Source organism: Callorhinus ursinus, unplaced genomic scaffold (assembly GCF_003265705.2).
Source record: "Callorhinus ursinus isolate GAN/ISIS: 27379988/994484 unplaced genomic scaffold, GSC_fseal_2.0 scaffold61, whole genome shotgun sequence".
Taxonomy (NCBI): domain Eukaryota; kingdom Metazoa; phylum Chordata; class Mammalia; order Carnivora; family Otariidae; genus Callorhinus; species Callorhinus ursinus.
The window spans coordinates 4,454,763-4,482,629 of NW_027397123.1; the positions used below are offsets into that span (position 1 = coordinate 4,454,763).

The window sequence follows — 27,867 nt, forward strand, 5'->3', positions numbered from 1 at the left end:
CCCCGGGCAGGCCAGGGGGGGGGGGGGGGGAAAGAAAGCGGCCCCCCCCCCCCCCCCCAGCCCCCAGCAGGTCCTCCAGCTCACCTTCTCGCTCTCAGTACAGATCTGGATGGCATTGGGGATCAGCTTGGCTGTTTTTTCCTTCTTCAGACATGTCACTTCCTTCAACTGGATGGAAATCTGAAGACGAGAGGCCGGTCAGAAGAGGCCCAGGCCTGGCCCGCCCCAGCCCCTCCTCGTTTTGTCCCCGAGTCGGCTCACTGTGGTTTCCCAGCGGAAGATGTTGCTGTAGAAGCAGATCCAGTTCTCGGAGAGGTAGAGGCGGCCCTGGAGGAGGATCTCGCGCTGCAAGGCACAGGAGTAATCTGAGGTGGCCGAGGGGAGAGACGGCAGACACCCGAGTCACACACGCTGTGCCGGCCAGCGCAGGCGGGACAGGCGGGTGGGCAGAGCGGGGGGGGGGGGGCGCAGGGCCCGGCCCGGGGACGGAGTCTGCGCGGCAGGACTCACCCACGATGAGGCGTTCGGCCTCAGGGAGTTTGCTGAACAGTTTCCGGAAGTCCTCGTTTCGCTGTTTGTACGTGGGGCTCAGCATCTGGGTGAGTTGGGGAGGTAAGAACCCAGCTGGGGTTCACACCCCTATACTTCTGCCCCACAAAGTGCCCAGAAGTCCCCGCCCCACCCCGGTCTTCCCCGACCCTTCACACAAGACTAACCATCATGAGAGCAGTCATTTACTGATTTCCACTGTGCCAGGTACCCACCAGCATCACTGACTCTTAGCGAGTGCTCCCTTCAGCCTTGTAAGGTTGGGACTGTCTCCAGACACAGGCCCAGAGAAGTCAAGCAACTCACCCGAGGACACGCAGGAAGTAAGCCGCAGCACAGGATGTGACCCTAGGTCCACCAACCCCAGCACCCCATTCCTTGACTGCTGCAGCCTGGGGCTCCTGGCCCGGCACCTGTCCCCCTCCCTCTCTCCCCTCCAGGTGGCCCCCCCCAACACTTACACTGTACCAGCTCTGCATCTTCTGCAAGAGAAAGGAGCAGAGTCAGAATGAGCCCCAAAAGTCCCTGCCCTTCCCCCCATCTCCCCACCCCACTGGGCTTGCCCCGACCTTGCTATTGCGGATGAAGTTCCGGCCGCCCAGGCTCTGGGTGCTGGGTGTCCCAGGCACCCCCCCCTTCTCTGAGGAGCTGTCTGACCCTTTCTCCACCATGGTGCCTGGTTCAGGCTCAGGGTGGGGTCGGCTAGAGGGCAAGAGTTGCAGCCGCTTCCGGAGAGATGGGGAGCTGCTTGGTGTGCTCCGGCCGGAGTGGGGGGTGGTGCTGGGGGAGAAGAAAAAGAGGGGTATTGGGGGCGGGGAACAGGCGAGGTGTGGGGGCAGGCCTATTTTAGGAGGCCCACACATCAGCCCATTGATCCCCACCCACCCATTCGACCGCTTCCAGCAGCGTGACGGAGTGGGCCATTCATTCCCTAACTCTCTGCACCTCAGTGACTTCGTCTATGGCCCATGAGTGATAAATACATGTCCTCGTCTGCTTGTTTGGTCCACTTCAATGGATCAATATATTAGCAGCGCCTGGCATAGAGTGAGCTCTCAAGAATACCTGCTATTTTTAAAACTAATTTATTCCTAAATAAATTATGAATTTATCCCTCCCCACTCAACTGCTTGAGCTAAAAACCTAAGCCTGTGCTTAATATTTTCTTGTTCACTCTCCATGTCTAATCTGTTAGCACATCCTACCTGCTCTACCTCCAAAATCTATTTCCATTACTTCTATTATACTCATCTCCCCTGCTCCGGCGCCCTGGCCCAGCCTCCATCCTTGCCCGCCTGGACATCACAGCAGGGTTCCCTGGGTTCCCTGTCCCCATCCCCGCCCCCTGCTGTCAGCTCCCCAACACCAGAGGGAGCCTGTGAACCCGACTCGCGTCAGGGCCCTTCTGGCTTAGAGCCTCTCCTGGCTGCATTGCACTCCAGGTAAAGGCCAAGTCCTCACCTTGTCACCCCAGGCCCCGGTGTGGCTCACACCCTCCACTTCAGCCATCTTGCCCGTTGCATTCCCACATCAGGGCCTCTGCACTTCTGTTCCCTCTGCCTGGAACGGCCTTCCACAGCCCAGCCCTACAGGCTCTGTCTTATTGGGCTCGAATGCTCCTCTTCCCCTGGGGACCCAGCCCCCGAGGCCTACCTCACACCACCTCAACTCAGCCGGATGGCCTAGTCATTTTGCCTGCTGTTGCCTCTGGCTGTGAATTAATAAGGTCTTAGTCACCACTGTGTCCCTGGCACCCAAAACTGTACCCAGCACGGAGTGAACTCTCAAGAAACATAGGCGACTGCAGGAGTGCTCTGCGCGCTGGCTGGAGCGGGAGCCACAGAGGGACGCTTGCTGGTGCTGTACCAAGACTCTGGCAAGCTCTCCGTAGGAGTACCTATTCCTCGGGCAACCCTGGACATGGGACGGTAGCACCATCCCTGCTTTCCAGAGCAGGAAGCCGGGACTCAAAGCAGCCAACCACTTGTCCCAGGACGCACAGCTGCTTGAAGCCAGGGACTGATTCTACCTCGGGGGCCTCCATCTCCTGGGGGGGGGGGGTCCCTGGACCACCCGGGGTTGCTCAGACTTCCCTCTCTTGCCTCCAAGCTTCAGCACATGCCATTCCCTCACTGCGGACTGCCCTGGGCTCCCATCCTGTCGCTAACCACTCTGCCGCCACTCTGCCTCTGCATCCCCCATCCCAGCCCTGACTACTTCCCGGCAGCCACTTGCCCGACGACAGCCCCATTTCTCCCCTGCAAGTCTGTGAGCTCCCCGACGGCAAGGTCCTGGTCACTGCTCTGTCCCCAGTACAGCTCAGGACAGGACCCAGGGTGGGCATTGGTGTCACACTCATGCAATGAGTTTATGGGATAAAATAAATAAGTAAATGAAATAGGTGGTGATCTGGGCCACTACCAAGCCCCCCCGGACAGCTGCAGCTGCCTTCTCCCAGGTCTCCCTGATACCCATCCCCCACTCTGCTCCCCACCTGTGGCCAGCGCCGGGGGGGGGGGGCTATGAATGCCTGAGTCGGGTTGGGGACCCCCCCCGGGGCCCGCTGCACCTGACTCCAGCTAAATGAGCCTCTGGACCCTCTCATCAACCCCTTGCTCACCCTTCCCCAGCTCCTACCTTGCCTGTCCCCTCTGCCCAGATGCCCTTCCTCCCAGATTTCGGGAGGGCTCCCTCACCTCCTTCCTGTCTCTGCTCAGGGGATGCTTCTCCAAGTCGGCTTCCTCACACCTCTATCTAAACCACACTCCCCACCTCTCCATCCCGCTCCCTCTTCATCTTTTTCCATAGCACGTCCTGCACTTGACCTGCTGTCTTGTCTCTCTCTGCGCTCCGCAGGCGAAGGGGCTTTGTTTCCAGCTGCATCCCCACGGTCTAGAACGAGGCTGGCGCACGGAGCATTTGCTCTTGGGCACGGAATGAACGAGCGCCCCTCTCCCACCCCTCCCAGAACCGGGATCCAAGGAGGTGTGAGACTTGCCCCACCCTCAGCGACCCCCGGCCACGCACTCCCCCAGTGCCTTGGGGCAAGTGTCTGCACCTGTGCCTCATTTTCTTCTTGACCATGACGGGAATAACAGCGTCCGCCTCACAGGGTTGTCGGGGCGGGGGGGCGGAGAAAGTGAGGTAATAGACAGTTGACCCTTGAATAGCACGGATTTGAACTGTGCGGGTCCACTTATATGGGAACTTTATTCAATAAATACAGTACAGTCTTGTAAAGGTATTTGCTTTATGATTTTCTTAATACCATCTTTTCTAGATTACTCTATCGTAACAATACGGTATATAATACAGATAGTATACCAAAAAATGTGTTCATCGACTGCTTATGTTATCGATAAAGCTTCTGGTCAACAGCAAACGATTAGGAGCTAAGTTTGGAGGGAGTCAAGAAGTACACACCAATTTTCAACTGCACGGCAGGTCAGCACCCCTCACCCCGTGTCGTTCAATGTCAAGTGCACATAAAGCCCAGCACGTGGTAGGCACTTTGGTTTGATCAATAGGTTCTGTCGGACTAAAACGGAGGGCAAGGCCCTGCCACTGCCCCAGCGCACCTGTGCTCAAGAGACAAACGCTGACGCCGACGGGTACCAACCAACACCTCGGCCTGGGGCGCAGAGCCGAAACTGACCCCCAAGCTCCATCCTTCACTCGCTAAGTATGCATCAAGCACGTGCCCTGTGCCAGGCGCTGGAGACGTGGAAGTGAGCAAAACAGATACCATCCCAGCCTGCGGGGACCTGACATTCCAGTTGGGGATTTGTTTGGATGAGCAACAAGAACACGTGGCAGACGGAGACGCTGAGCTCAGGCGCCGAGCCACACCAGGCGGCCTGGGGCTTGTGCCACCCACGGCAGACCTCCTGAATCTGGAACGGGGGGGTGGGGCCCGTGACGCGGAAGCATGTTCAAGTCTGAGGACCACGGACACAAAGGAGGGCTAAGTGGGTGGGTGGGTGGGGTGCAGGGCACACTTGAGCGGAGCCCGAGGACGAAGAGCAGCTTGGCCAAAGAGCAGGGGAACACCGTTTTTAGGGACAGGACTGAGCCTGGCGGGTCTGAGGAGTGAGGTGGGCAGTGGGTCAGGGGCAGGAGGGGGAGGACAGACAGGCACAGCCCCCCCCCCCCAGGCCCCTCTGGCCCAGGTCAGGAGTTTGGGCTTCCCCCTGAGGGCACTGGTGAGCTACGGAAGGGTTCTGAAGGAGGGGGTGACCGCTTCCCTCCCCTGCCTCATCTCACCTCTAGCCTGAAATGCAGGCCCCTTCTCTACCTGTCCTACCAACCGAAGGCCGCAGGCCTACAGAAGAGCGCCCAAGGACAGGCCTGACAACAAACAGAGTGGGCAGGGCCTATGCCCCCAGATCTTGTTCTTTCTAGGACGAAGAGGAAGTGCTCGTGCTCGAGAGCAGGCACAGCCCTCAGGCTGCCCAACCAGGCAGGCTGCGGCAGAGGGAAGGGAGGAGCCCACTGGGGCCGGAGGACCGTTATGGGGGGGCAGGGACTCGGGAGAAAACAGGGCTTTGCCACTGCAGACACCTCTCTTCGGACTTCCTGGGCCTACACAGGCCTGGAGCTCCCTCTGGTCAAAGTGGGGCAGATGCACACACAGGTGCGCATAAAAGGGAAACGCGGGGTGGGTCACATGCAGCCCGTATAGGCTAACGGTACTTTCCCACCGTTGCAAGAAGCCGCCCCACCGCACCGCCCCACAGCACAACTCTCACAGGGGTGACACCCTCGCACCCAGCGCCTCAGGGTTCTAGCTACAGCCACAAAGTCCCAGAAGTTACACACACACACACACACGCGCGCGCGCACACGCCTGTCTATGATGCACGCGGGCAGCTGCAGAGGGTCACAGAAACCACAGAAAGTTCCAGATAAATGACACTCACACAGACAGCCACGAGAAAGTCTCCGAGAAGAGGTGAAAGCAAATCACATTCTACAGGGAGAGCCAGACAAGTAAAGGAGCCGTCACAGAGAACTCAGCCAACGCAGGCACCGTGTAGGTGAATTTAAGCCAGAGGGTCAGCTCGGCTCTCCTGGTGTTCACCGCCCCGTGGGGAAGACCCAACGAAGGGCTGCTCTAACATGGCAGGGGACGGAGGCATCAGCGGTGGTTGCTGCCAGAGAACCCGGCCACTCACACAGCCATGAAGGACCCAGGGGGTCACGGACACAGCTGAACCACACAGTGGCCAGCTATGGAAATGAGGCGTGGGACATGGTTTATAAACTCTAACAGGAGTGCAGTGTCTGTCATTACTGCTCCAAACAGGGTACACCCAAGGTCTCAGGAAAGAGGGTCCCGGGCCCACTAAGAGCCACAAGGGACCTCTGTTTGTGCTCTCTCACACACAAAGCCCCCAGGCTCTCCACTGCACACACACGGAAGCCCAGGCACGTACAGAACTGTCACATACAGATTACGGCTACACACAGGAACTTTCACGCAAAGATGTAATCAGAAGTAAGTTACAGGCACAACCCCAGGGGGTTGCAGCCATATACCCCCGGCCCCGGACACACCATGTCACATAGGGACACACACAGGTCACTTACATTTGCACCAAGAGCTAATGTGCTCAGAGGTAAATGTAGGCACAGACAGAGACCCAGGGTGATGGCTGCAAATGCTTCGTACACACACCACCAAGTCACAACTGGACACAGAGGCAACTCACAGTGACACCTGGAGCTACAGATGGAATCGGAGGCAAATTCTACAGCCACACACACAGCCAGAGAGGTTCTCAGCTGTCTGCACACTAGGAGACCTAGACACATGTACACACACTCCAAAGTCACAACCAGACACACACGGGTCTGACGGGATGCGATAATATATTACACACAAATACCACCACAGAAGGTCACAGCCACACGCAGAGCCCCCCCCACACACACACAACTAGAGTCACAGTCAGACATACTCGGGGAATTTACAGTAACACATGGAGCCACAGATGGAGTCTGACATAAATTACACACACAGCCAGAGAGGATGCACAGTAGGAATACAGACACGCATACACACACTTCCAAGACACCTACAATTCATACTCGAAAACACAGCGGGCCCAGATAAGGAGAAGGTCAATTCCGGGCCCAGGACCCGGAATTTCAGGGACGAGGCCGGCCGGCCTCGTCCTCCCTCCCAGCCACGAAGCCCCCACCAGCAGCCCCAGCGCCGGGGCTCGCCACAGACAGAGGCGGTGGGAGGGGGCCCAGGCCAAGAGGGGCTGCTCCTGGGCCTGCCCCCCGAGCTCCGTGGCCTGTGCGCGGGCCAGCCGGGGCTTGTGTCCGCCCCGCATCCACCCCAGGCCCAAAGCCCGGGGTCAGCCCCGTGCCCACCCCTCGCCTCCCGGACCGCGGCCAGCTAGGCCGGAGCCCTCCCTGCAGGCCCGGCTCCCCGCGGACGAGCCCGGGACTCCCACCGAAGCTCCGCCACCCCGGCGCGTCTCGTCCTGGCGGTGACGAGCTGGGTTCTCCGCCCCCCACCCCCCACCGTCGGCGCCCAGGCCCCAGTGCAGCGCCGGCCCCCCTCCCCGCCCCCACCCGGTGCCGCCCCCCGCCCCTCCGCCTCGGCTCCGGTCGCGCCACCCCCCGAGCCGAGCGCGCGCGGAGCACCGGGTCGGCCGGCCCCGTCCTCCCGCCCGCCCGCCCGCCGCGCCCCCGCCCCGGTCCTTACTCGAACATGGATGCGGCGCGGCGGGCACGCCCGGCCGCAGGGCAGGGCCGGCCGAGCGGGGCTGGGCTGAGCTGGGCGTCCCTGCGGGGCACCTGCCTCGCCTTCCAGGGCCGCCGCCCCTACCCGACCGCGCCGCCCGCCGCCCGCACAAAGGCCGGAGCCCGGGAGCCGCCGGAGCCGCCGCAGCGTCAGCTCACCCTTCCCGCCCCCGCCCCGTCGCGTCAGAGCGCCGCCCCCGCCCGCGCGGGAAGGGGGGCGGCGCGGCGCAGCGGGAGGGCCCGCGGACCCGGGCGGGGGGGAGGGGGAGGGGCGCCGACCGGCCCCGCGGCGGGCGGGTGGGGGGCGGCCCGGAGCCGCCGCGAGCGAGAGTTAGAGACGCAGGCACGGGGGGCGCAGGGGGAGGGCGAGCGAGCCGGGCGACCGAGAGGGGTGGCTGGGACGCCGAAGCTACGGAAACAGGAGAGAGGAAGAGAGAGACAGACACTGAGAATCGAAGGAGGCAGAGAAGTGAACACAGAAGGAAGGACAGAAAGACAAACAGACTCGATTCAAACGAAACACCGCCATGGCAGCTGCCTTTGGCACCGGCCAGGACCCTCTCCCCTGGTACCCGGAAGGGGTCTTCAGCTCCCCTCCTGCCCTTGGCCGGGAGGGAACCTGAGAGGTGGGACGGAGCTGGAGGGGTTGGGGTGGGCGGTGGGATGGAGATTTCTGGGCAGCGGAGGGGTGGGGGCTGCGAGCACAGGGGAACCGCGGCTGGCGGGAAGGGGTGCAGCCCGGAGGCCGCCTCCGTCTTCCCGTGCGTTTCCACACCTCCCAGTGTTGGCCCAGGAGGTCCTCGGGGTCTGGGGACCCCTCTCCGCCCCAGTCCCGGTTAGCCAGACCAAGTTAGAATCCAGCTTCCCTAGCTCTTAGCTGTGCTGTGACCTTGGGCAAGTCAGCCCAGTCCTGGAGATGTCACCAACTCGGTGGTAAGGGGCTTTCCCACGGGACAGCATGGGGCGGGGGGGGGGGCTGCAGAGAGCGGGGGGACAGCAGCCCTTTTACAGGTGGGGAAGCCCGGCCTCAAAGACGGGCAGTCACTTGGCCCAGGTCACGCCGGGGGTAGGCTGCAGAGCTGGACACAGCCCTGCTCTGACAGGGGCTGCCTGCATGAAAACACGGAAATGGGAGTCCCGCCTCACAGCTATTGGCCGGAGGCACCCCAGCACAGGGACTTGCTCCCCACCCCTCCCTATGACATGCTGTTCCTACGTCTTGAAAAAGTTCCATTCCCATCCGTCTCCTCACCTTTGCAGCACCCCCTCCCCCATAAGCCCCACTCTACTTCTCCATTTTGGTGGCGGGCAGGCCCAAAACTTCATCTTTCCTGGCCCCTCTCTTTCCCTCACAGCCACATCCAATTTCTCAGCCATCCCTGTCCACTCCACCCCATAAAATCTCTCCAGAATTTAAACTCTTGGCTTCCGCTGCCCCTGTCCTGGACCCCACAGCAACCACTTGGCTGCTCCTATCTGGCCTCCTATAGTCTGCTCCCCACCTACAGCCAGAGAGAACCTACGAACCCCTGAGTTAGGTCAGGGCCCTCCTGGCTCAGAGCCCTCCTTTGGCTCCACCTCATTCCAGATAAAAGCAAAGTCCTCACCTACTTGGTGCCCAAGGCCCGAGTGTGGCCCTTGTCACCATTCTGACTTTGCCTCCTCCTTCTTCCCCTTTTTTCATTCCCTCGGACCACCCAGCTTCCCTGCTGTTCCTCTAACTCACCAGATACATTCCTGCCCCAGGGCCTTTGCACTTGCTGGTTCCCTCTGCATAGAAGTTCTCCCAGGTCTTAAAGAGGCCCTCCTTCCACCATCTCCCTCTGTCTCACTGTTCTCTTTCTCTGTACAGATGACCCTTGAACAACATGGGCTTGAACTGTGTGGGTCCATTTATAGATGGGTTTTTTACAGTACAGTACTGTATGTGTATTTTGCCTTCCTTATGATTTTCTTAGAAACATTTTCTTTTCTTTAGCTTATTTTATTGTAAGAACACAGTATATAATACAGATAACATACAAAATATGTGTTATTGATTGTTTCTATTCTAGGTAAGCTTTCTGGCCAACAGTAGGCTATTAGTAGCTAAGTTTTGGGGGAGTCAAAAGTTCCACTTGGATTTTTGACTGCATGGTGGGTCAGTGCCTCCTGACCCCCACGCCGCTCAAGGGTCAACTGTATTTCTCTTTGCCTGTTTCTTCTTTTGAAATACTTCTAAAATTTTATTTAGGGAATATTTATTTCAAAGAGGAAAAAATAAAATAAAATGGCCATCCCCACGGTCCATATCCAATAGATGTGGACATTTTGCCATTTTCGTTTCAGATCTTTTTTTCTTTTTTAAAAAGAAATAAACTTTTACAGGCACAGCCAAAGGCCCAACTCCCCATCCCTCCTTTCTCTGCTCCTGCACCCAAGGGACCCACCGCCCTGAAGCTGGTGTGTGCTCCTTCTGTGTACCTTCCCATCCTTTTTTTAATATCAGGATGGATCCACCAACAATATACCCTATTGTTCAATGCCTCTTAAAAGATACACAACTAGGCTCCTACTGTATCATTTTGCAACTTGCTTTCTCCATCATCGCTGTTTCTGAGACTTCTCCCTGCTGATACACAGAGCTCTATTTCATAAACCTTAACTCTTATCTAGCATCCATTATTAGAAGAAACCACAGTGGCTACTTCTGTTCAGTGCTGGTATAGTTCTTTCTTCTTTCCCCAGGCAGCCTTGAACCTTCTGTTCCCATCTCCTTGTGCCAGAGGTGGTGTTTCTTCGCAGTTTTGTTTACATTTCTTTTCTCTCTCTCTTTCTCCACCGCCCCCCACCACGAGTTGTAGCAAGACATACCTTTTACACTGGTTTTCAATGCAAGAAATATACATAATATATAGAAATATATGTAAGGTCACAAAATTTGCAAGAAACCACACTTACTACCTCATACACTGTATTTTCGATTCTATCCTATTTCTGTTTGGAAAAAGCGCTGATCGCAACACACTACCTTGGTTTCATGGCCCTTAAATGGTCATGAGCCACAGTTTTAAAAACACTGGGTGTGCCAAAGGGGGTATCCTCCTCCCCTCTTAGCAGGCAGTGCTCAGCGGAGAGTGGAGAGCTCGGAGGCACTTGTCCCAGCACATGCTCCCAGTTGCCTCTTTCTGTTTATGTGCCTCTTTCACAACCTCCAGTCAGGTCCCATGTGGGGCTGAGGTCACACTCCAGCTGACCTTCAGCTCCCGCACAGGGACAGTGTCAGCCCCCCTCGAGCATGAATCCCTAGAGAGAGAGAGAGAGAGAGCACCTCTTTGGTGTCCCAACACCCGGCTGACCTGTCCTGGGATAGACTCTCCAGGTCTGGGGTCCTCGGCAGCTGCAGGCGCAGGGGGGTCGGGGTGCAAGGGGGTGATTCTCCATCACTGGATGGTGTGATGTAAATGGAGGGCACCTCCAGGAGCCTCCAGGGCTCAGGGGCTGGGCCCTCTGCCCCGCCACCCTGTGGCTGCTGGCTCCGCCACTCAGCTCGGGGCACTGATGCATCCTGGGCACCACCCTCGGCCAGTGGGGGCCAAGGCAGCGGGGGCAGGAGCTCGGCCATGGGAGGGGGGGCTCCGACTGCCCGGTTGGGGGCCTTGGATAATGGCGCAGTCTCTGGGGGAGAAAAAAGAGAGGTGAAGGGGGAAGCCCCCGTTCAAGCCTGCCTCTCACCACTCCCCCACCGTTCGCCTAAGTGGACAGCCGAGCTGAGGGTCAGAGAGGTCTGGGTGGGATTCCCACCTCCGTCAGGGTCCTCTCTTCGTGACCCTGAGCCTCAGTTTCCTCTTCTGGAAACTGGAAATCCTGATGCCCACATCCTCTGGTGGCTGGGTGGCGTCAGAGAGCTCTGATATGTGGGGTCCATGCCCCTGGCTTGGGGTTTATTTTGTCTGAGCATTCGCCAAGGCCAAGGCCTGGGTTTTCTATACACCGGCGACCCTAAGCTCCCTTCCACACACACGCGAGGCCAGGAGGGAGCCAGAGACCCCCACCAGAGGCCTCAGGGCCCAGGAAATGGTGAGGAGACAGAATCCGGGATTTCCCTTCCCTGTTTGCTCGGCACTTACCCCTCCCAGAGCAAACAAACGGAGGGTGGCCGGCCGGGAGGAAGCCAGGCCAGTTCTTGCACTGTGGCTGTGTTATGACAGGCCACCTGGGTCTGGGGACATCAAACTGGTGTCTGTCTGTCCACACAGCAGAACACAGAAAGGGCTGCTTGATGCCCGCCTGCCCAGGGCATAGGGAAGGAGGACCTAGGGGACCCAGAGAGGGTTTCCCGTGGCTTGCGGAAGAGACCCGGACCCTTACAGGCCAGGCCCAGGCCCCAGGGCCCTTCCCAGGCACCCCCACATCCATACCTTCCAGTTTTCTCCTCCTTCTGTCCCTACAGGGCCGGACTTCCAGGGCAAGGACCAGGGACCAGGCCCTCCCCTCCCCCCAGGAGTTCCGGCCGGACCAAAGAGTCACAACCTTGTGGCCAGAATTGTATGTCCGGCCGGAGTCGTGTTCCCCTCCGACCAGCTGTTCCTGGGAGAAGAGCTGGAGTGGGGGTGGGGCACCCACACCCAGCGGAGGCTGAAGTCAGCCGTCCTGCCTTTCCCTCTCGACCACCCTAGGCCTCCGCTGGTGCATCTCTCCGGTTGGTCAGCAGCCGGCCACGATGTAGCTTCTGTCCGTCCTCACGAATCCCCCAGAACCGCTCCCCCAAGCCCAGGGGTCACCCCCAAGGGACCAAATCTGGGCTGTTTTCCAGCCCTCTTCTTCCCACCCTGCTCTTAGAAGCTACAACCCAGGAGACCCGTCGTCCTTCTGGGAGGTTCTCTCCGCCTCCAGGATGCCCCAGTTTCTGGCTCCCCTCCTACCTCACTGGCAGCACCAGCTCACCTTTTTATGCACAACCCTCTCTGTTCCCTGGTCTGTAGAAACTGGTATTCTTCATGGCTTAGGACTGGGCACCATTCTTTCCCTTTCCCATTTTTATTACATGATAATCGATACATACTAAAAAGTGTCTGCGTCATAGACTTGAGTTATAAAGCCTAACAATAAAGTGAGCCCATAGCCCCCCCACCCAGTTTGAGAACCAGCACATCCCTCGTGAGTACCCCTGTGACTACCTTGGGCCCCTCCCCTGCCCCACCCCACTTCCCTTCCAGAATTCCCCATCACCCCTCACTTGACAGTCCTCATTCCCTCACATTTTTAACCGTTTTTTCAAATCCCACTGGTATGCATCCCTAAACAATACATTTTTTAGTTTTACTTGCTCTCGAGCTTTATGCAGCGGAACCACGCCGTGTGTCATCTGCGACTTGCTCTCCTCGCTCAACACGATTTCTCAGATTCAGCCACAGTATGGACAGCAGGCTGTTTCTGGCTTTCGGCTCCGATGACTAAAGCTGCCGGGTGCGTTTTTTGGGGGGAACTCCCCAGTTAGCCAGCGTCCCACTGTTGGCCCGGCCCCCCTATGCCTCCCCTGGGCATGTGTGTCTCTGGGCGCTCGGGTCGGTTCTGCGGATCTTCCATCCAGCCCTGGGTCTGAGATGTTGCCTTCATGACTTGAGCGTTAAAGGAAGTCTTGATGTGTGGTGAGCAAGGCTTCCCGTCTCATTCCTCTTGGACCAGAGTCAGCTTGTCAAGTTCCAAAGGGGGGAAAAAAATCAACAATGGGAACTTGATTGTTACACTATAACCAACCAATTGGGGGGTATCTTTGCAACACTGAGTTTTCTGACATGTCCACATGGGGTCACTCTCCAATATTTAGGGAGGTTTTAATGTCACTCTGGGTGTTGAGGAATTTTTCTTAATTGGGGCAAAATACACATAAAAGTTACCATCAGAACCATTTCTGGGTGTGAAGCTCAGTGGTGTCAAGTAAACTCAGAGTTGTGTGTAGGCATCACCACCATGAGTTACATACTTTCGAGAAATAATGCTTCTTGGAAAGTTCTTTCTTATCTTTTTTACCAGTTTTACTGAGAAGTAACTGACGTACATCACTGTGTAATTTAAGATGTACAACATGATGGTCTGACATATCTGTTGTGAAATGATCACCACACTAGGTTCGGCTAATGTTCTTCTTCTCATGGAGAGACAGTAAAAAGAAAAGAGGGGTGCCTGGGTGGCTCAGTTGGTTGAGCGTCTGGCTTTGGCTCAGGTCATGATCTCAGGATCCCAGGATCGAGTCCCACATCGAGCCCCTCATGCAGCCCTGCATCAGGCTCCATGCTTTGCGCTCAGAGGGGAGTCTCCTTCGCCCCCGCTCCGTCCCCTTGCTCACACTCTCTCTCTTGCTGTCTCTCAAATAAATAAATTAAACCTTTAAAAAAAAAAAGAAGAAGAAAAGAAAGGAAAATAATTTTCTCCTTGTGGTGAGAACTCTTAGGATCTACTCTCTTAACAACTTCCCTGTCTATCACACAGCGTATTTACTATGGTTGTCACGTTGTTCCTTGCATCTCTAGCGCATAGTTATCTGATAACTGGAATTTTATAACTTTGGACCCCTTCCTTCAATTCTCCCTTCCCCCACTTTCATATCTTCTGCTAGATTTTTTCCCTTGGTACTTCATGTTTACAAAAGATCTTTTTGTGACAGAGAATACACACAGGAAAGGGCATAAAATATAAATGTATGGCTTAAGGGGCACCTGGTGGCTCCGTCGGGTAAGCGTCCGACTGTTGATTTCGACTCAGGTCATGATCTCAGGGTCGTGGGATGGAGCCCTGCATCGGGCTCTGCACTGAGCAGGGAGTCTGCTGGAGATTCTCTCTCTACCCCCTTCCTCCACCTCCCCCCCCAGCTTTCGTGCACACGTGCACGTGCTGTCTCTCTAAAACATAAAATTAAAAATAAAATATAAATGCATGGCTTAATATATAATTATAAAGGAAAAACCCACAGACCTACCATCCAGGCCAAGAAAAAGCATGTTGCCAGCACCCCCAGAAGCCACAAACGCCTTCTCACTCAAACCCCTTCTCCCCACAAATAAAATCTGACCTCTCTGAAAATCCCTTCCTTGGCTTTTCTTTAGTTTTACCACTTAGGCACATATTCCCTGAAGCCCTAGTTTAGTTTTGACTATTTCTGAGCTTTATACAAGTAGAATAACACACTTTGAAGTCTTTTATGTTTGGCTTTTTTTCATTTAACATTATGTTTGTGAGTCATTCACCTTATCGTGTACAGCTGAAATTGGTTCATTTTTAATATCATATAGTATTGATATGGTGCTGATAAAATAAATTGTGGTTAAATACCACCACTTATCAATTATGTTGATGGATATTTGAGGGCTTCTCAGTTTGGGCTATTAAAAATAGTGCTGCAATGAACATTGGTTCACGTGTCTCCTTGCATTGCTCTCTGTTGGACATCAAGCATCCATCCATCCAACCCTGGGTGTTTCGGAGCTTCCTTGGTCTACTGGTCTATCCCTCTGCAAAATCCACACTACCTTAATTATATATACTTAATTATCCTAATTATATTTATGGCTTTATAATTAGTCTTGATGTATCTGGGATGGAAAGTCCTCCCATCTTGCTCTTCTTTAAGAGTCTCTTGGCTTTTGGGGCGCCTGGGTGGCTCAGTTGGTTGAGTCTCTGCCTTCGGCTCAGGTCATGATCCCAGGGTCCTGGGATCGAGCCCTGCATCGGGCTCCCTGCTCGGCGGGAAGCCTGCTTCTCCCTCTCCCACTCCCCCTACTTGTGTTCCTTCTCTCGCTGTGTCTCTCTCTGTCAAAGAAATAAACAAAATCTTAAAAAAGAGTCTCTTGGCTTTTGTGTTAGATGCTTTCCTCAACTGTGCATGATCCTTGCTTATCAGTTCATATTTAGGAGTGGGGCCCAGCGTGAGGCTCAGCCTATGATTTGATACTGAAGGGGGAGTGGAAGATTTAAATAAAATGTTTTGCTGAAATACATCAAGAGTTTCTACTTAGGAAAACGGGTTGGAGATGAGCCTACAGAACCTCCAGATGGACAGGTCCAGTAGGCAGCTGGACAAACAGAGGTCAGGGCTGGCCTGGGCATCCCCAGGCATGTTGGTGGAGGTCACCCACCCCAAGTCATCTAGCTGTCAAGATGTCCCTCACCTCACCTGGAACATCTGTTCCCAGAACCCACAGGATTCTTGTCACTGCACAGGATTGTTGTCTTCAAGAAACATCAAGGTTGGCTTAAGATTCTTTTTTTTTTTAAGATATTATTTATTTATTTGACAGAGAGAGACACAGCGAGAGAGGGAACACAAGCAGGGGGAGTGGGAGAGGGAGAAGCAGGCTTCCCACGGAGCAGGGAGCCTGATGCAGGGCTCGATCCCAGGACCCTGCGATCATGACCTGAGCCGAAGGCAGACGTTTAACCGAATGAGCCACCCAGGTGCCCCAGTTGGCTTAAGATTCTTTCTTGGGGGTTGAGCTACGTGGGGAATTGGGCTTGCGGTCAGCGTTGTTTATACCTTTCCCGATCTCTGCCTTTGCAGACAGATTTCTGACTAAGGTTCATGGTTCGTGTCGGGGCTGTGGAGAGAAGGAAACTCATCAGAACCTAATGTCCTTGGAAACATGCGAGGGGCTGGTGTGTGAAAATGAAATCTCGGGGCAAGGCCACCTAAGAGCACCCCATGTTTCTCCATCCTAAAAGCTCTATGGTTGAAAACCACCTGCCTCTTGTCCATTATTTCTGCCTTCCCTTCATTCAGGGGAGCAGCAGGGTCCTGAGACTGCCCACTGGCATCTCCTTCCAGCCGGGATGTGATGGTGGGTTGAGGAGTCCAGATTTTGTGTACTTTCTGTAGTATTTTTCCACTTGAAGATTTGGCATACAGATAGAATCTATGCTGACTGTTCCATTTTCTACTCCTACGTGGGTGCTCAAGAGAGTGTGGGCTTATGTATTTCTGACAAATAATAAGCAATAGTGTGATATTTGCATTCCCCAGATACTTCAAGATTTCCTGACGGTATCTATCTGTTTCCAATGAACTGTGACTTCTGATTTCTTCTCGGAGCGTGCCCACGTGGGGCTGGGAAATCTTGACTTCTTACCAAATCTCTCCCACACCCTCAGTGTGCGTAAGGTTTCTTCCCCAGCGTGTCTGATTTTAGCAAATTCCTTCCCACACTCTCCACCCTGGAAAGTCCCGAATTCTCTGATGTCCCCACTTTCCATTCCTTGCCTACATCCTGAGAGTCCTCCCTTTGGGCAAGACCGAGTTCCATTTCTACAAAACAGATGTGCGCCAGGTTAAAACCAGCTGCCGTGAGGCAAGCTGGACAGTTCCCTGCCGGCCACCCTCCACCTTTACCTCCCAGTCAGAGCTGTGGGGGTCCTCCGTTTCTCATGAACTTCTCTGCTTTGTTCAGCGTCTTGGATGAAAGTGTCATTGCTGTTCCTGTCACAGCAAAGACACCCAGCCCAAGACTATGACCTGCCCCTAAACTTGGGCTCTCTGGGGAGGAAGCCTGGCGTACCTTGAGTTGCCCGCGGATCGGCACCTTGACAAAAACAGGGCAGGAGGGAGGAAGAGGGTTGTTTTGTTTTGTTTTGGTCTGGTTTGGTTTGGTTTCATTTTGCATGTTGTCAATCAGAAACTCCCAAAGATTTCTTCCTTCTCCCCAGCACCTAGTTTTCTGTTTTGCCTTCTAATTTTATATATTTTATTCCCACTCTAGAAACCAAAATGAGGGGCCCAAAACCCAGTCTAAGAAAAAGTGGCCTGTGCTGCTTCTCAAAACCTGAAAAATCGCATTTTTTCTGACCATTTGGGTTCATTGCTGCAAGGAGTTCCCGGGACCAAGTACAACATTTTCTGTAGGACTCATAGCTGCTTTGGGAGTGACCAGCAACACCCCGTGGAAGGTCCATCTGTGTTTTTCCCCGGGACTGGGAACTCTTCAAGGAAACTTCCAGATTGGAGGCTTCCTTTCAGCAGCGATGATGGGGAGTCTTCTGATAAACTGCAGTGATGTTCTAGGCTGTCCCCCCTACCCACTGACACACACATTGTCGGCTGCTCTTCTGGAAAATGGGGATCAAGCTGCCGACAGAGACACAATCCCTGTAGTCCGTGAGTTTACAGCCTCCCCCTGTGAAGTTTGGCAAACGTGATTGCCCACCTCAAGGGGTTTTGAGAGATGATGATAAGATATCTGATAAGTGAAATGCTTAGCCTGGGCTCGAGCACACAGTGAATGCCCAATCGATGTTTTAGTTTTTATTATATGTTCCGGGGCGGGGTGGTGGTGGTGGTGGTATTTGAATGAGCATCTGGGGATCATGATTTCAACAACCACACTCCCAAGATGCTGGAGAACAGGTGCTAGGGAAATAGGGCAAGGAGCAATGTAAGAATTCTAGAATGCTGGTCACGTCCCCATGGAGGTTGGGTTTAGCTCGGAGTGTTTTTCCACATCACTTATTAGGCAAATTCTTAAAATGAGAAGGTGATGCAAGCTTGCAGAGGCCAAGGGAGAAACTGGAAGGATTTCATTTTGCTCCGCCTCCATTTTGGAGGGCCCTCCAAACAAGGCAGCTTTGGTAGGGTTGTTTTTTCGTTTGCTTGTTTGTTTCTGTTTTATGTATTGGGATTACGCACCCTTTTGGGGGGGTTTTATTTAAAAATATATATTTTTTAAAGTTAAGTATGGTTAATTTAATAGGAAACAACTGTCCTCACCCCTGCAAACCTGAGGAGAGGAGGGACAGAAGGGGGGAAGCCGGCTGCACAAGCAGACGCTCAGGCCGCTAGAGGAACAGAGAGCTCTGGGTGGGACACGGCTCTCCGAGGGGCCCACTGCCACTGATGAGGTTCGCAGATCCACACGACAAGCCGCCTGGGGCAACTCTCAGCTCTTTTGTTCGCTGAGCAAAACACTACCTATTCTGGGGCACCAGAATTCCGTCTGCCTTCAGCTCTGGTCAGGATCCCAGGGTCCTGGGATCGAGCCCCGCGTCGGGCTCCCTGCTCCGCAGGAAGCCTGCTTCTCCCTCTCCCACTCCCCCTGCTTGTGTTCCCTCTCTCGCTGTCTCTCTCTCTGTCAAATAAATAAATGAAATCTTTAAAAAAAATAATTCACTAGTCAAAGAAGAAACCATAAGAGAAATTAGAAAATATACAGAACTAACAATAATGAAAATGCCACATATAAAAACCTGAAAGAAAATTATAGCCTTAAATGCTATTTAATGAAGTCAGCAACCAAATTAAAAGATGGAAAAGAGATAGGAAAATAAATCCTGAGACTATATGAGAAAGGAAATAATAAAGGTAAGAGAAGAAAATTAAAATAGAAAACCAGGATACAATAGAGAAGATTAAAAGTCACAAGTTCGTTCTTGAAAAAATAAAATGACAAAACTTTGGAAAGATTGATTAGGGAAAAAACAAAGAGAGAAGGCACAAACATTCCAAATTAAAAATTAGTACAAGGAACAAAGATACAGATGCTACAGTTATTAAAATGACAGGGTATATTATGGCCAACTTTTTGTCAACATATTTGATAACTTAGATGCAATGGACTAATTTCCAGGAAAAAACTATAATTCAATAACAAATACAAAATATAGCGGTGCCTGGGTGGCTCGGTCAGTTAGGCAGCCAACTCTTGGTTTCAGCTCAGGTTGTGATCTCAGGGTTGTGTGATCGGGCCCCAGGTCAGGCTCCATGCTTAGCACGGAATCTGCTTCAGATTCTCTCTCTCTCTCCCTCTGCCCCATCCCCCCCTCCAGATAAATGAATAAATCTTGAAAAAAAAGAAATACAAAATATAAATGGTCATATAACAAGTAAATGAAATAAATTTAATTACTGGTGAAAATTTTTAAATTAAAAAAAAGTTTAGGGGGGCGCCTGGGTGGCTCAGTCGGTTAAACATCTGCCTTCAGCTCAGGTCATGATCCCAGGGTCCTGGGATCAAGCCCCGCATTGGGCTCCCTGCTCAGTGGAGCCTGCTTCTTCCTCTCTCTCTGCCTGCCTCTCTGCCTACTTGTGCTCTCTCTCTCTCTCTCTGTCAAATAAATAAATAAAATCTTTGAAAAAAAATAAGTTTAGGGGCATCTGGATGGCTCAGTTGGTTGTGTCTGCCTTCGGCTCAGGTCACGATCCCGGGATCCTGGGATCCAGTCCCGCATCTGGCTCCTGCTCAGCATGGAGTCTGCTTCTCCCTCTCCTCTACCCCTCCCCCCTGCTTGTGCTCTGTCTCTCTCACTCTCTCAAATAAATAAATAAAATCTTTTAAAAAAAAAGAACTTACTTTAAAAAAAAAAGTTTAATTACTGGCGCTGCTCCCTGAACTCTCCCATCAGACCACACACCCAAAAACACAGGCCAAATGGTTTTTAACAGTGAGTTCTGCCAAACATACTAGGAAAAAGTAATTCCAATTTTATACAAACTATTTTCCAGAAAGAAAAGCGAAGAGGCTCTCCCAACTCACTTTATTTATTTTTTTCAAGATTTTATTTATTTATTTATTTATTTATTTGACAGAGAGAGAGACAGTGAGAGAGGGAACACAAGCAGGGGGAGTGGGAGAGGGAGAAGCAGGCCTCCTGCTGAGCAGACAGCCCGATGCGGGGCTCAATCCCAGGACCCTGGGATCATGACCTGAGCTGAAGGCAGACGCTTAAGGACAGAGCCACCCAGGCACCCCTCTCCCAACTCATTTTATAGGGCTAGCATTACCTTGATACTAAAATATGCAATCTCATATGAGAAAGGAAAATTACACTCATAAGCATAGATGCAAAAAATCCCAAACAAAATATGAGCAGACTGAATCCTGCAGTTGGGTTTATGCTATGAATGCAAGGATGGTTTAACAAAGAAAATTGATAAATGTAATTCAATATATTAAGAGATCAAAAGATGCAAAAAAAAGCATTCCAAAAAATTCTACCTTGATTCACGATTAAAAACTCATAGTAATATGGGAATAGAAAAGCACCTCCTTTAACTGATGAATGATATATACACTGTCAGTGTTAAACCAAAAGGAAAACTCCTAGAAAGTAGAATACAAGACATAATGGATAGTAAAAGATAAGAAAATTAAAGGATAATTCCAGAAATTCCAAAAAAAGAGAAAACAGAAAACACAGTAGTGAAGAAATTATTAAAGAAATATTACAAGAAAAATCCCACAACTGAAAATTGGAAGGGACCTACAGAGTGTGGAGCACAACTGTTAAAATACAATAATGATACTTCAGAACATGAGTTCTAAAAGTTTCCAGAAAGAAAAAAAAAATACAGTTGAAGGATTATAGTTGGAAGAACACCAAACTATCAATCAGTAGGAAATGGGATTAGACATTTTCAGACATATGATGTCTCAAAAAATTGCCTCCCAAGCACTCTTTCTCAAGAAGCTTCTAGAAGATAGTTCCACCAAAAAACAAGGGAATAAACCCGGAGGGAAAAAATGGAGGAATCAACCTAGCAAGATGGTGAAGGGGGAAGTCCCAGTGAGAGAATTCTGCAGCCTGTGAAAGAGAAGCCAATCCAGATTGGAGCAGAAGAACAGAGATGTTGGAGGTTAAATGATTCAAAGGGGGAAAAAAGGCAAATGTTAACTCCAGTTATAAAGAAAAACAAAAAGCTTGCATGGGGACAAGATGTAAATCACAGCACACTACATAGCTCAGCTCTGACTAACATTTTTCCAATCATAATCATAGAATCATTGAATGTTGTTTTCATAAAGATTATGAAATAACAACCCTGGGAGGTTGGATGGAAGGGAAGGATATTGGTGTGTGGGAAAGGATGTGTGTAGTATGTAATTATATGTGTAAGAGCTAATTCATCATCCAGTAAAAAGTCAATGGGTAATATATACAGCTAAAAAAATCAAGACTGCATAAACTTTCTATTGGTAAACATGAAGATTAAAACAGAAGTGTCCACTAAAAGAGAGTGGTTGATTCTGGAGAGTAGAATCAAGGATGAGAAGGCATGAGGTGGAGAAGACAACTACATGCCGAATTATTTTATCTTTTCTACTATGTGTATGTATAACTTTGATCAACATAAAAATTTAAAAGGTCTGCATTTGTTCAGCCCAATAATTTTAATTCTAAGAATCCATGTGATGGAACTATTAATAATGTACATAAATATTATTATGCATTTTTAAACTTCTCTGGTCATAATACTCTGTCTTTTCACCCATGCACTCATGGAAGCTTCCTCCCGCGATCTGTGAATAGAGAAACAAAGCTTCTCTTTCCTTTCACTGGGATGTGGGAGATGGTGGGAGGGAAGCAATGGGGGAAGGGCAAGTGTAGTGGGTCGAGGGAGAGGGACCTGAGGTGGAGCCTCAGAGCAGAAACATGGGATGAAGGCAGAGCACATTGTTCCATGTCCCTCCTCAAACATCTGGGTGGCGGGGGGTTGTTTGGGGACCCAGGAAGGAGAAGGATTTCTACCCAAAAGGAGTAAGGCACTTGACAGAAGAAAGAGCTAGAAGGCCCTACTGATAGAGTCAACATCTGGATGTTCCCTGAACTCTTCAAAGAACTTCACAGCACTGACGCCTGGGTGGCTCAGTGGGTTGAGCGTCATCAGATTCTTGGTTTCAGCTCAGGTCACGATCCCAGGGTCACAAGATCGAGCCCCAAATGGGGCTCCATGCTCAGCGAGGAGTCTGCTTGAGATTCTCGCTTTCCCTCTCCCTTCCCCTCTGCTTGGGCTCACCCTCTCTCTCTCTCTCTCAAATAAATAAATAAAATCTTAAAAAAAAAAAAAAACTTTACAGCATTTCATGTGAGCAGGAAATACATCCAGACTTTAACTTCCTTTTTCTGCACCATAGAGAGGAACAGGAAAAGGGTGTAGGATGCAGAGCATTGGCCATTATTTGAGAAGACGAACCCAGCTCTCTTCCATGGTGTTAACAGTGTGTCTACACATGCCATCCCTCAGGGTTCTGGGGTAGAGCTTGGCCCGCGCCCACCACGGCACTTGCACGCCCAAGGCTGGATTGTTTTTCTCTCTCTGCTCCCCCCACCTCCATTTAACTTGGCAAATCCCTCCACTTGATTCGTGATTCATTCATTCCTCAAATATTTTGTTAAAATCCTGGAGATACAACAGGAAATCAGTTCCTTGCATTCAAGAAAGCTATAATGAAATCGTTATCGTTATTGTTAGCATATATTGAGAATTTACCGAACACTTGGTGAACCTTCTACTGAACATGAGAAATCATAGAAGTCAGTGGACATTTAATAGGAGATTAACTGAGAATTCTAGAATGAAAAAATAAACCCTCATTTTGGGGAAGGAGAATGGAGAAGGAAGGACAACACTGAAGTCCCCAGAAATGCTCCGGAACAGTGAAGAAAGAACAGTCAGAAGTCAGATATTGCCACATCCTGGAAATAGCACTTAGCAAATGAGGACATTTCATAAAGTGATTTCTTGTCCTAATTCTGCCTGACTCATCCTGGCAAACTTTAGCTTATCCACTCACCTCTCTGTCACTCTGTTTCCCACATTTGTGTCCTTAACCTAGTCTCAGCTCAGGCGGCGTGGGTCTAGGTACAGTGAAAATAAAGTAGTGTACCTAAAAGGGCATTGGGATTGCAAAACACCTCTTAAATGGGGAAGAAGGTTTTTAAAAGTCCCTCCTAGGGGTGCCTGGGTGGCTCAGTTGGTTGGGCAACCGATCCTTGATTTCAGCTCAGGTCATGATCTCAGGGTCCTGAGACCAAGCCCCACCTCCTGCTCTATGCTGGGCGTGGAGCCTGCTGAAGATTCTCCTCTCTCTTCCCTCCTCTGCCTCCCAAAGAAAAAGATATTTTTGGGGCGCCTGGGTGGCTCAGTTGGTTAAGCGACTGCCTTCGGCTCAGGTCATGATGCTGGAGTCCCGGGTTCTAGTCCCGCATCGGGCTCCCTGCTCCGTGGGGAGTCTGCTTCTCCCTCGGCCCTTCCCCCTTCTCATGCTCTCTCTCTCTATCGCATTCTCTCTCTCAAATAAATAAATAAAATCTTTTAAAAAAAAGAAAAAGATTTTTTTTAAAAAAGTCCCTCCTAACACGGCTGAGTTCCTCTGTCCTCCAGGTACCTTCTTTCTTGAACTCCCCCTCACAGGTTCCACCATCAGCTGGGAGGGGGGTGGCGGGTCCACCACCAGCAGGGGGGCTGCCCGGGTCACTAGCCTTGTGGATGGTGCTTCCTTGAGCAGACACTCTGCAGGGGAGAATCAACACGTTTCCTGCTTTCAAGGTGGCAACCAGGAGGCAGCATCATGATCAGGGAGCACCGACCAAGAAGGAGGCAGGGGAACTAGAATTTCTGTCTGTTTGAATCGGGTCTTAGAAGCACTTCGAATATGAGAGCACACTTCCTCAGTGTGTCACATTGGCCCCGACTTCACTATAACCCGGGGGGTCCCAGAGGGCTGGTCTTGCATCCCAGGAGAGCCCTGAGGCTGGGGCTTTGCGTCCTTGGCCTATGGCTACACCCGGGCGATGTGCCCCACTTCCGGCACAGCTCTGGTCCTACGCAAGGTTCTCTACAGTCGGGAATGAGCTAGACTTGTAGAGAATCTCATCCTTGGATGCACGTGAAAATCCTCAGGGGAGCCTTTAACACTCTGGCCTCAGGGTGTTAAAATCAGACTCTCTGGGAGGAAGGGAGCTCTTGCATCAGGAGGTTTCACCCCCCCCCCCCCCCCCCCCCCCCCCCCCCCGTGATTCTAACATGCAGCCAAGAGTGAGAACCACCGAGAGGTAGAGCCCATCGAACTTTCATGTGCACACGCATTGCCTGGGGGTCTTGACAAAACGCAGATTTTGATTCAGCAGGTTTGGTTTGGGGGCCTGAGATTCCACTGTCCCAACAAGCTCCCAAGCGACGCTGATGCTGCTGGTACCTGGACCGCGGTGGCCGAGGGGAGCTGGAACTCGGGCGACAGGGCTCGTGGTTCTTGCGCCCTCTGGTGGTCAAAACCTCCCTAGCCGCACCCAGCGGAGAAGAACGGATGTTGGAAGCCTCCTCCAATAAATTGAACGTCTAGAGTATTTCTAGATTCTTCCCCAGAGCCTGGCCACTGACGTCTTCATTTCAGCGTTGCAATAACCTGCGTGCAAACCTGTCTGGACTCCTGACCTACAAAACTGCGAAGTAATAAATGGGTGTTGTTTAAGCTTGTAAATTTGTGGTAATTTGTTATGCAGCAATAGAAAAGTAATACAGGAAGTTTTATAGGCTTTACGGTAATAGGCCAAGTGAGACTCTCAAGCCCACAGGCTTGGCACATTGGCCCTGTACAATGTCTTTCATGGATCTATTCCCAGTCTCCCACTCAATGGGAGAAGAGGGAGAAAGGATTGTTGTTGTTTTTTTTTTAAGATTTTATTTACTTATTTGAGAGAGAGAGAGGAGAGGACGGGCAGAGGGAAAGGGAGAGGGAGAGAGAAACCCAAGCAGACTCCACACTCAGCATGGAGCCCAACAAGGGGCCCGGCATGGGGGTGCTCCATCCCATGACCCTAAGGTCAGACCAGAGCCAAAACCAAGAGCCGGACACTCAACTGCACCACCCAGGTGCCTGATTGTATTTATTTATCAGCATTACACCTGCTCTTATTTCTCACGACTACACACTTCTGTTCACCTTATGAGCTCTGTGTCACTGACATGAAAGCTCAAGGATGGCGTGGGGGCTAGTTTGCTCTCTGTGGCAGACCGTATTTTCCAAAGATGAATCCCATCCTACGTGGCCTTCTTACAAAATGATCTTCTTACGATGGAGACACTCCTCCATCAAGATGCGGGATCTACATCCCCTCCCCGAGTCCAGAGGGCCCAAGACTATGGTAAGGATGACACTAGGAGTCTTTTGAGGCTAAGTCATAAAAGGCAGTACACCCTGCCTCAGTTCCTCTCAGGATGCTCATCCCTGGAGCCCAGGCACCATGCTGTGAGGAAGCTCTAGCAGCCACATAAAAGGGCTGCTGGTAGGTGTCCTGGCCACAGCGCCCCCGCTGGGAGGAAGCATCAATTGCAGACATGTGAATGAGAGAACCTGGAGAGGGTTCCAGCTCCCAGTCTTTAGGCTGCCCCAGCTGATGCTGAGTGCAGCCGACATAAGCCATAAGCCAACCCTACTGAGTAACTCCAGCCGACATGAGTCAACCTCCCTGTCCAAACTGCAGATCTGTAAGCAATACAAAGGTTGTTTTACGCCACTAAACTTTGTCTTATTGTTATGGGGTCATAGGTAACTGGAACACTCTCAGGCTCTCCCCTGGGGACAATACTCTGAATTTGACCAGGTGTGGGGTGGTGGTGAGGAACATCTGGTTTCAATTAATTACAGGCCAGTTACCTATTTTTCATTATTTACTATTTTTACAGGGCCACCTCATTAGAAATTAAGTTCAGTGCTTATAAACTATCAGGAAATCGGCCCTAATGTGTTTTAGAATGATTGGCATTTTTATAACTTTTCTTCTTTGCCATTTAATTCATTGAAAAGTTTATCTCCTTAAATAGTTCTCAAGAATAGGTATTTCCCAGGTGCCTAGGTGGCTCGGTCGGTTGGGCATCTGCCTTCGGCTCAGGTCATGATCCAGGGTCCTGGGATGGAGCCCCGCATCGGGCTCGCCGCTCAGCGGGGAGCCTGCTTCTTCCTCTCCCTTGTTGCTTCCCCTGCTGTTCTCTCTCTCTCTCTCTCTGACAAATAAATAAAATCTTAAAAAGAAAAAGAATAGGTATTTTCCTGCAGATTCTTCCTCTCCTGTGGAAGGCCAACTTCTAAGAGGGCGTGCAATGCCCACCCCCACCTGTCATTGGTGTAATTACCTTCCTTGAGGGTGGACGTGACCTTGTGACTGGCTTCTAATGAACAGAACATGGCAAAGGTGATGTGATGTCGCTCCCGTGATTAGATTACAGATATTGCAACTTCTGTCTTGCTAGCAGACTCTCTCAAGTGCCTTCTTGGCTTAAACACTTTGATGATACAGCTACCACACTGGAGAGAAGGACCCAAAGGCAGCCTCCGGCTGACAGCCAATGAAGAACTGAAGCTCTTAGTCCGACAGCCCAGGAGAAAAGAATGAACCAGAAAGTGGCTCCTTCCTGGTTGAGCCAAGAGAGGAGACATCAGCCCTGGCTGGCAACTCCATTGCAGCTGCAGGAGAGACCCAGAGCAGGGCACCCAGCTAAGCCATGCCGGGACTCCTGACCCACAGAACCTGGGGGAATAATACACATGTGTTGTTCTAGCCATTAAGTCTTGGGGTAATTTGTTACACAGCAGTAGACAACTAACACCACCCTTCCTCTCACTGCCTGCCTGTCATCTCTTTAGCAGAATCCCCAGTCACTCTCAGCCTAAACATGTGCCCACACTGACCACAGAACAGACCATGCCAAGCATGCGGGCCTGCATCTAAGTGAAGGGAGTATTCAGTTCCACACCGGCCACGTGGCTTCTTTCCTGTGTGTCTCTATCTGTGGACAGGAACACCAACTCTCTTCATCACCCCTATAAATCTTCTCCCCTGGAGCCTGGATTGGATTCAGGTAAAAGCCTCAGACACACGCTCCATCCCTGAATATTGCAAATTCACTCTCTCCCCCGCTGGGCCAGGCGAAGCTCAGACTCCACAAAACACACGTGGCTTCCTCAGGATGTACTGGCTCTTCCTGTGGCAGGAAGAATCATTTCCTCCGAGTCAAGGGCTTACTTTCATTTGAGCTCCGGCCTCTCCTTCTCTGGCAGTGCTGGACCTCAGATCAGAAGCCACTTAACGCTCCTCAGCGTTTGCATCTGAGAAGTCTTGCCGGTACAGTTGATTGATTAGAGCATCCAGAGGGCAGCAGGAGCAGCAGCGGATTTCTGGGCTGAGTTTCGTCAGAAGAAGAACATTTTAAGGCAGATGAATGGCAGCTGGGGCCACTTGGGTATCTCTGCCTGGCCTCTCCACACCCACATCCACCCACGTATATATCGTATAGAAGTTGTTTTCCCCACAAAGGTTGCCTTCAAACCCCTGACCTTTCCTTTTGTCTTCACACATGTTTTAAATTTGCATTCTGTAAACCAGAACCAAACACCACACACCCAGAAAAACAGACCTGTTTCCCAGGATTTTGGGTTCACATCTTCCATGGTTTCCAGAGCCAAAGAATATGTTTTCTAGATTCTGGAGCCAGGCATACTTGAGTTACCACCCCACATTATGAATAAAGATTTAGCAAGGCTAGTTAGGTAACCACCCTGGAGATGGCAGACAGTGCGATCAGAGCCGAGTGGCCTCTCACCCTGGGGAGAGACTACAGACAGTCTCCTTCTTGGAGAAACGTCCATGCACCTTGCTCTATGGGGACATGCTCTGAGTGAGTTTTCCTGTGAGAAATAAGAAAAATGGGAGGCACGCCCTTGTGTAAGTTCCTACTTTTGAGTGTGGGCCTGACTTCGTGTCTTGCTTCTAACCAATGGAATATGGCAAATGTGAAGGGATGTCACTTCCATGATTAGGTTACAA

At 51.7% G+C, this 27,867-nt stretch overlaps 1 protein-coding gene and 2 long non-coding RNA genes across 9 annotated transcripts in view; 1 reads left to right on the plus strand and 2 right to left on the minus strand.

The window, feature by feature from the left end:
* Nucleotides 1-10,924, minus strand: part of GRAMD1A (GRAM domain containing 1A) — a 23,222-nt gene extending 12,298 nt beyond the window's left edge. For 3 of the 5 annotated variants that reach the window (XR_012375998.1, XM_025854447.1, XM_025854446.1), the window contains exons 1-6: nt 10,644-10,924; nt 1,119-1,329; nt 1,011-1,031; nt 511-595; nt 262-365; nt 85-180 (exon numbers count right to left, since the gene is read on the minus strand). Coding sequence is in view for 4 of the 5 variants with exons in the window: in XM_025854447.1 (XP_025710232.1) it covers nt 85-180; nt 262-365; nt 511-595; nt 1,011-1,031; nt 1,119-1,329; nt 10,644-10,909 (783 nt within the window). In the remaining variant the exon portion in view is untranslated. Of the gene's footprint in view, nt 1-84; nt 181-261; nt 366-510; nt 596-1,010; nt 1,032-1,118; nt 1,330-2,010; nt 2,261-7,267; nt 7,468-10,643 lie in introns of those variants that run through there. The other 2 variants (XM_025854448.2, XM_073885215.1) reach the window with 2 other exon arrangements.
* On the plus strand, nt 7,974-14,646 carry LOC141371228 (uncharacterized). Its single transcript, XR_012376013.1, has 2 exons — nt 7,974-8,238; nt 11,738-14,646. It is a non-coding gene; the product is annotated as an uncharacterized lncRNA (long non-coding RNA).
* LOC112810772 (uncharacterized) lies at nt 12,492-27,790 on the minus strand. Of its 3 annotated transcripts, none has more exons than XR_012376008.1 (4): nt 27,644-27,790; nt 27,067-27,223; nt 26,177-26,571; nt 12,492-13,672 (listed from the first exon to the last, which is right to left on the minus strand). It is a non-coding gene; the product is annotated as an uncharacterized lncRNA (long non-coding RNA). The 3 variants fall into 3 exon arrangements; XR_012376009.1 differs by lacking the exon at nt 12,492-13,672 and adding an exon at nt 22,552-23,557 and having other exon boundaries at nt 24,243-26,571; XR_012376007.1 differs by lacking the exon at nt 12,492-13,672 and having other exon boundaries at nt 24,047-26,571.
* Nucleotides 27,791-27,867: the final 77 nt, after the last annotated feature.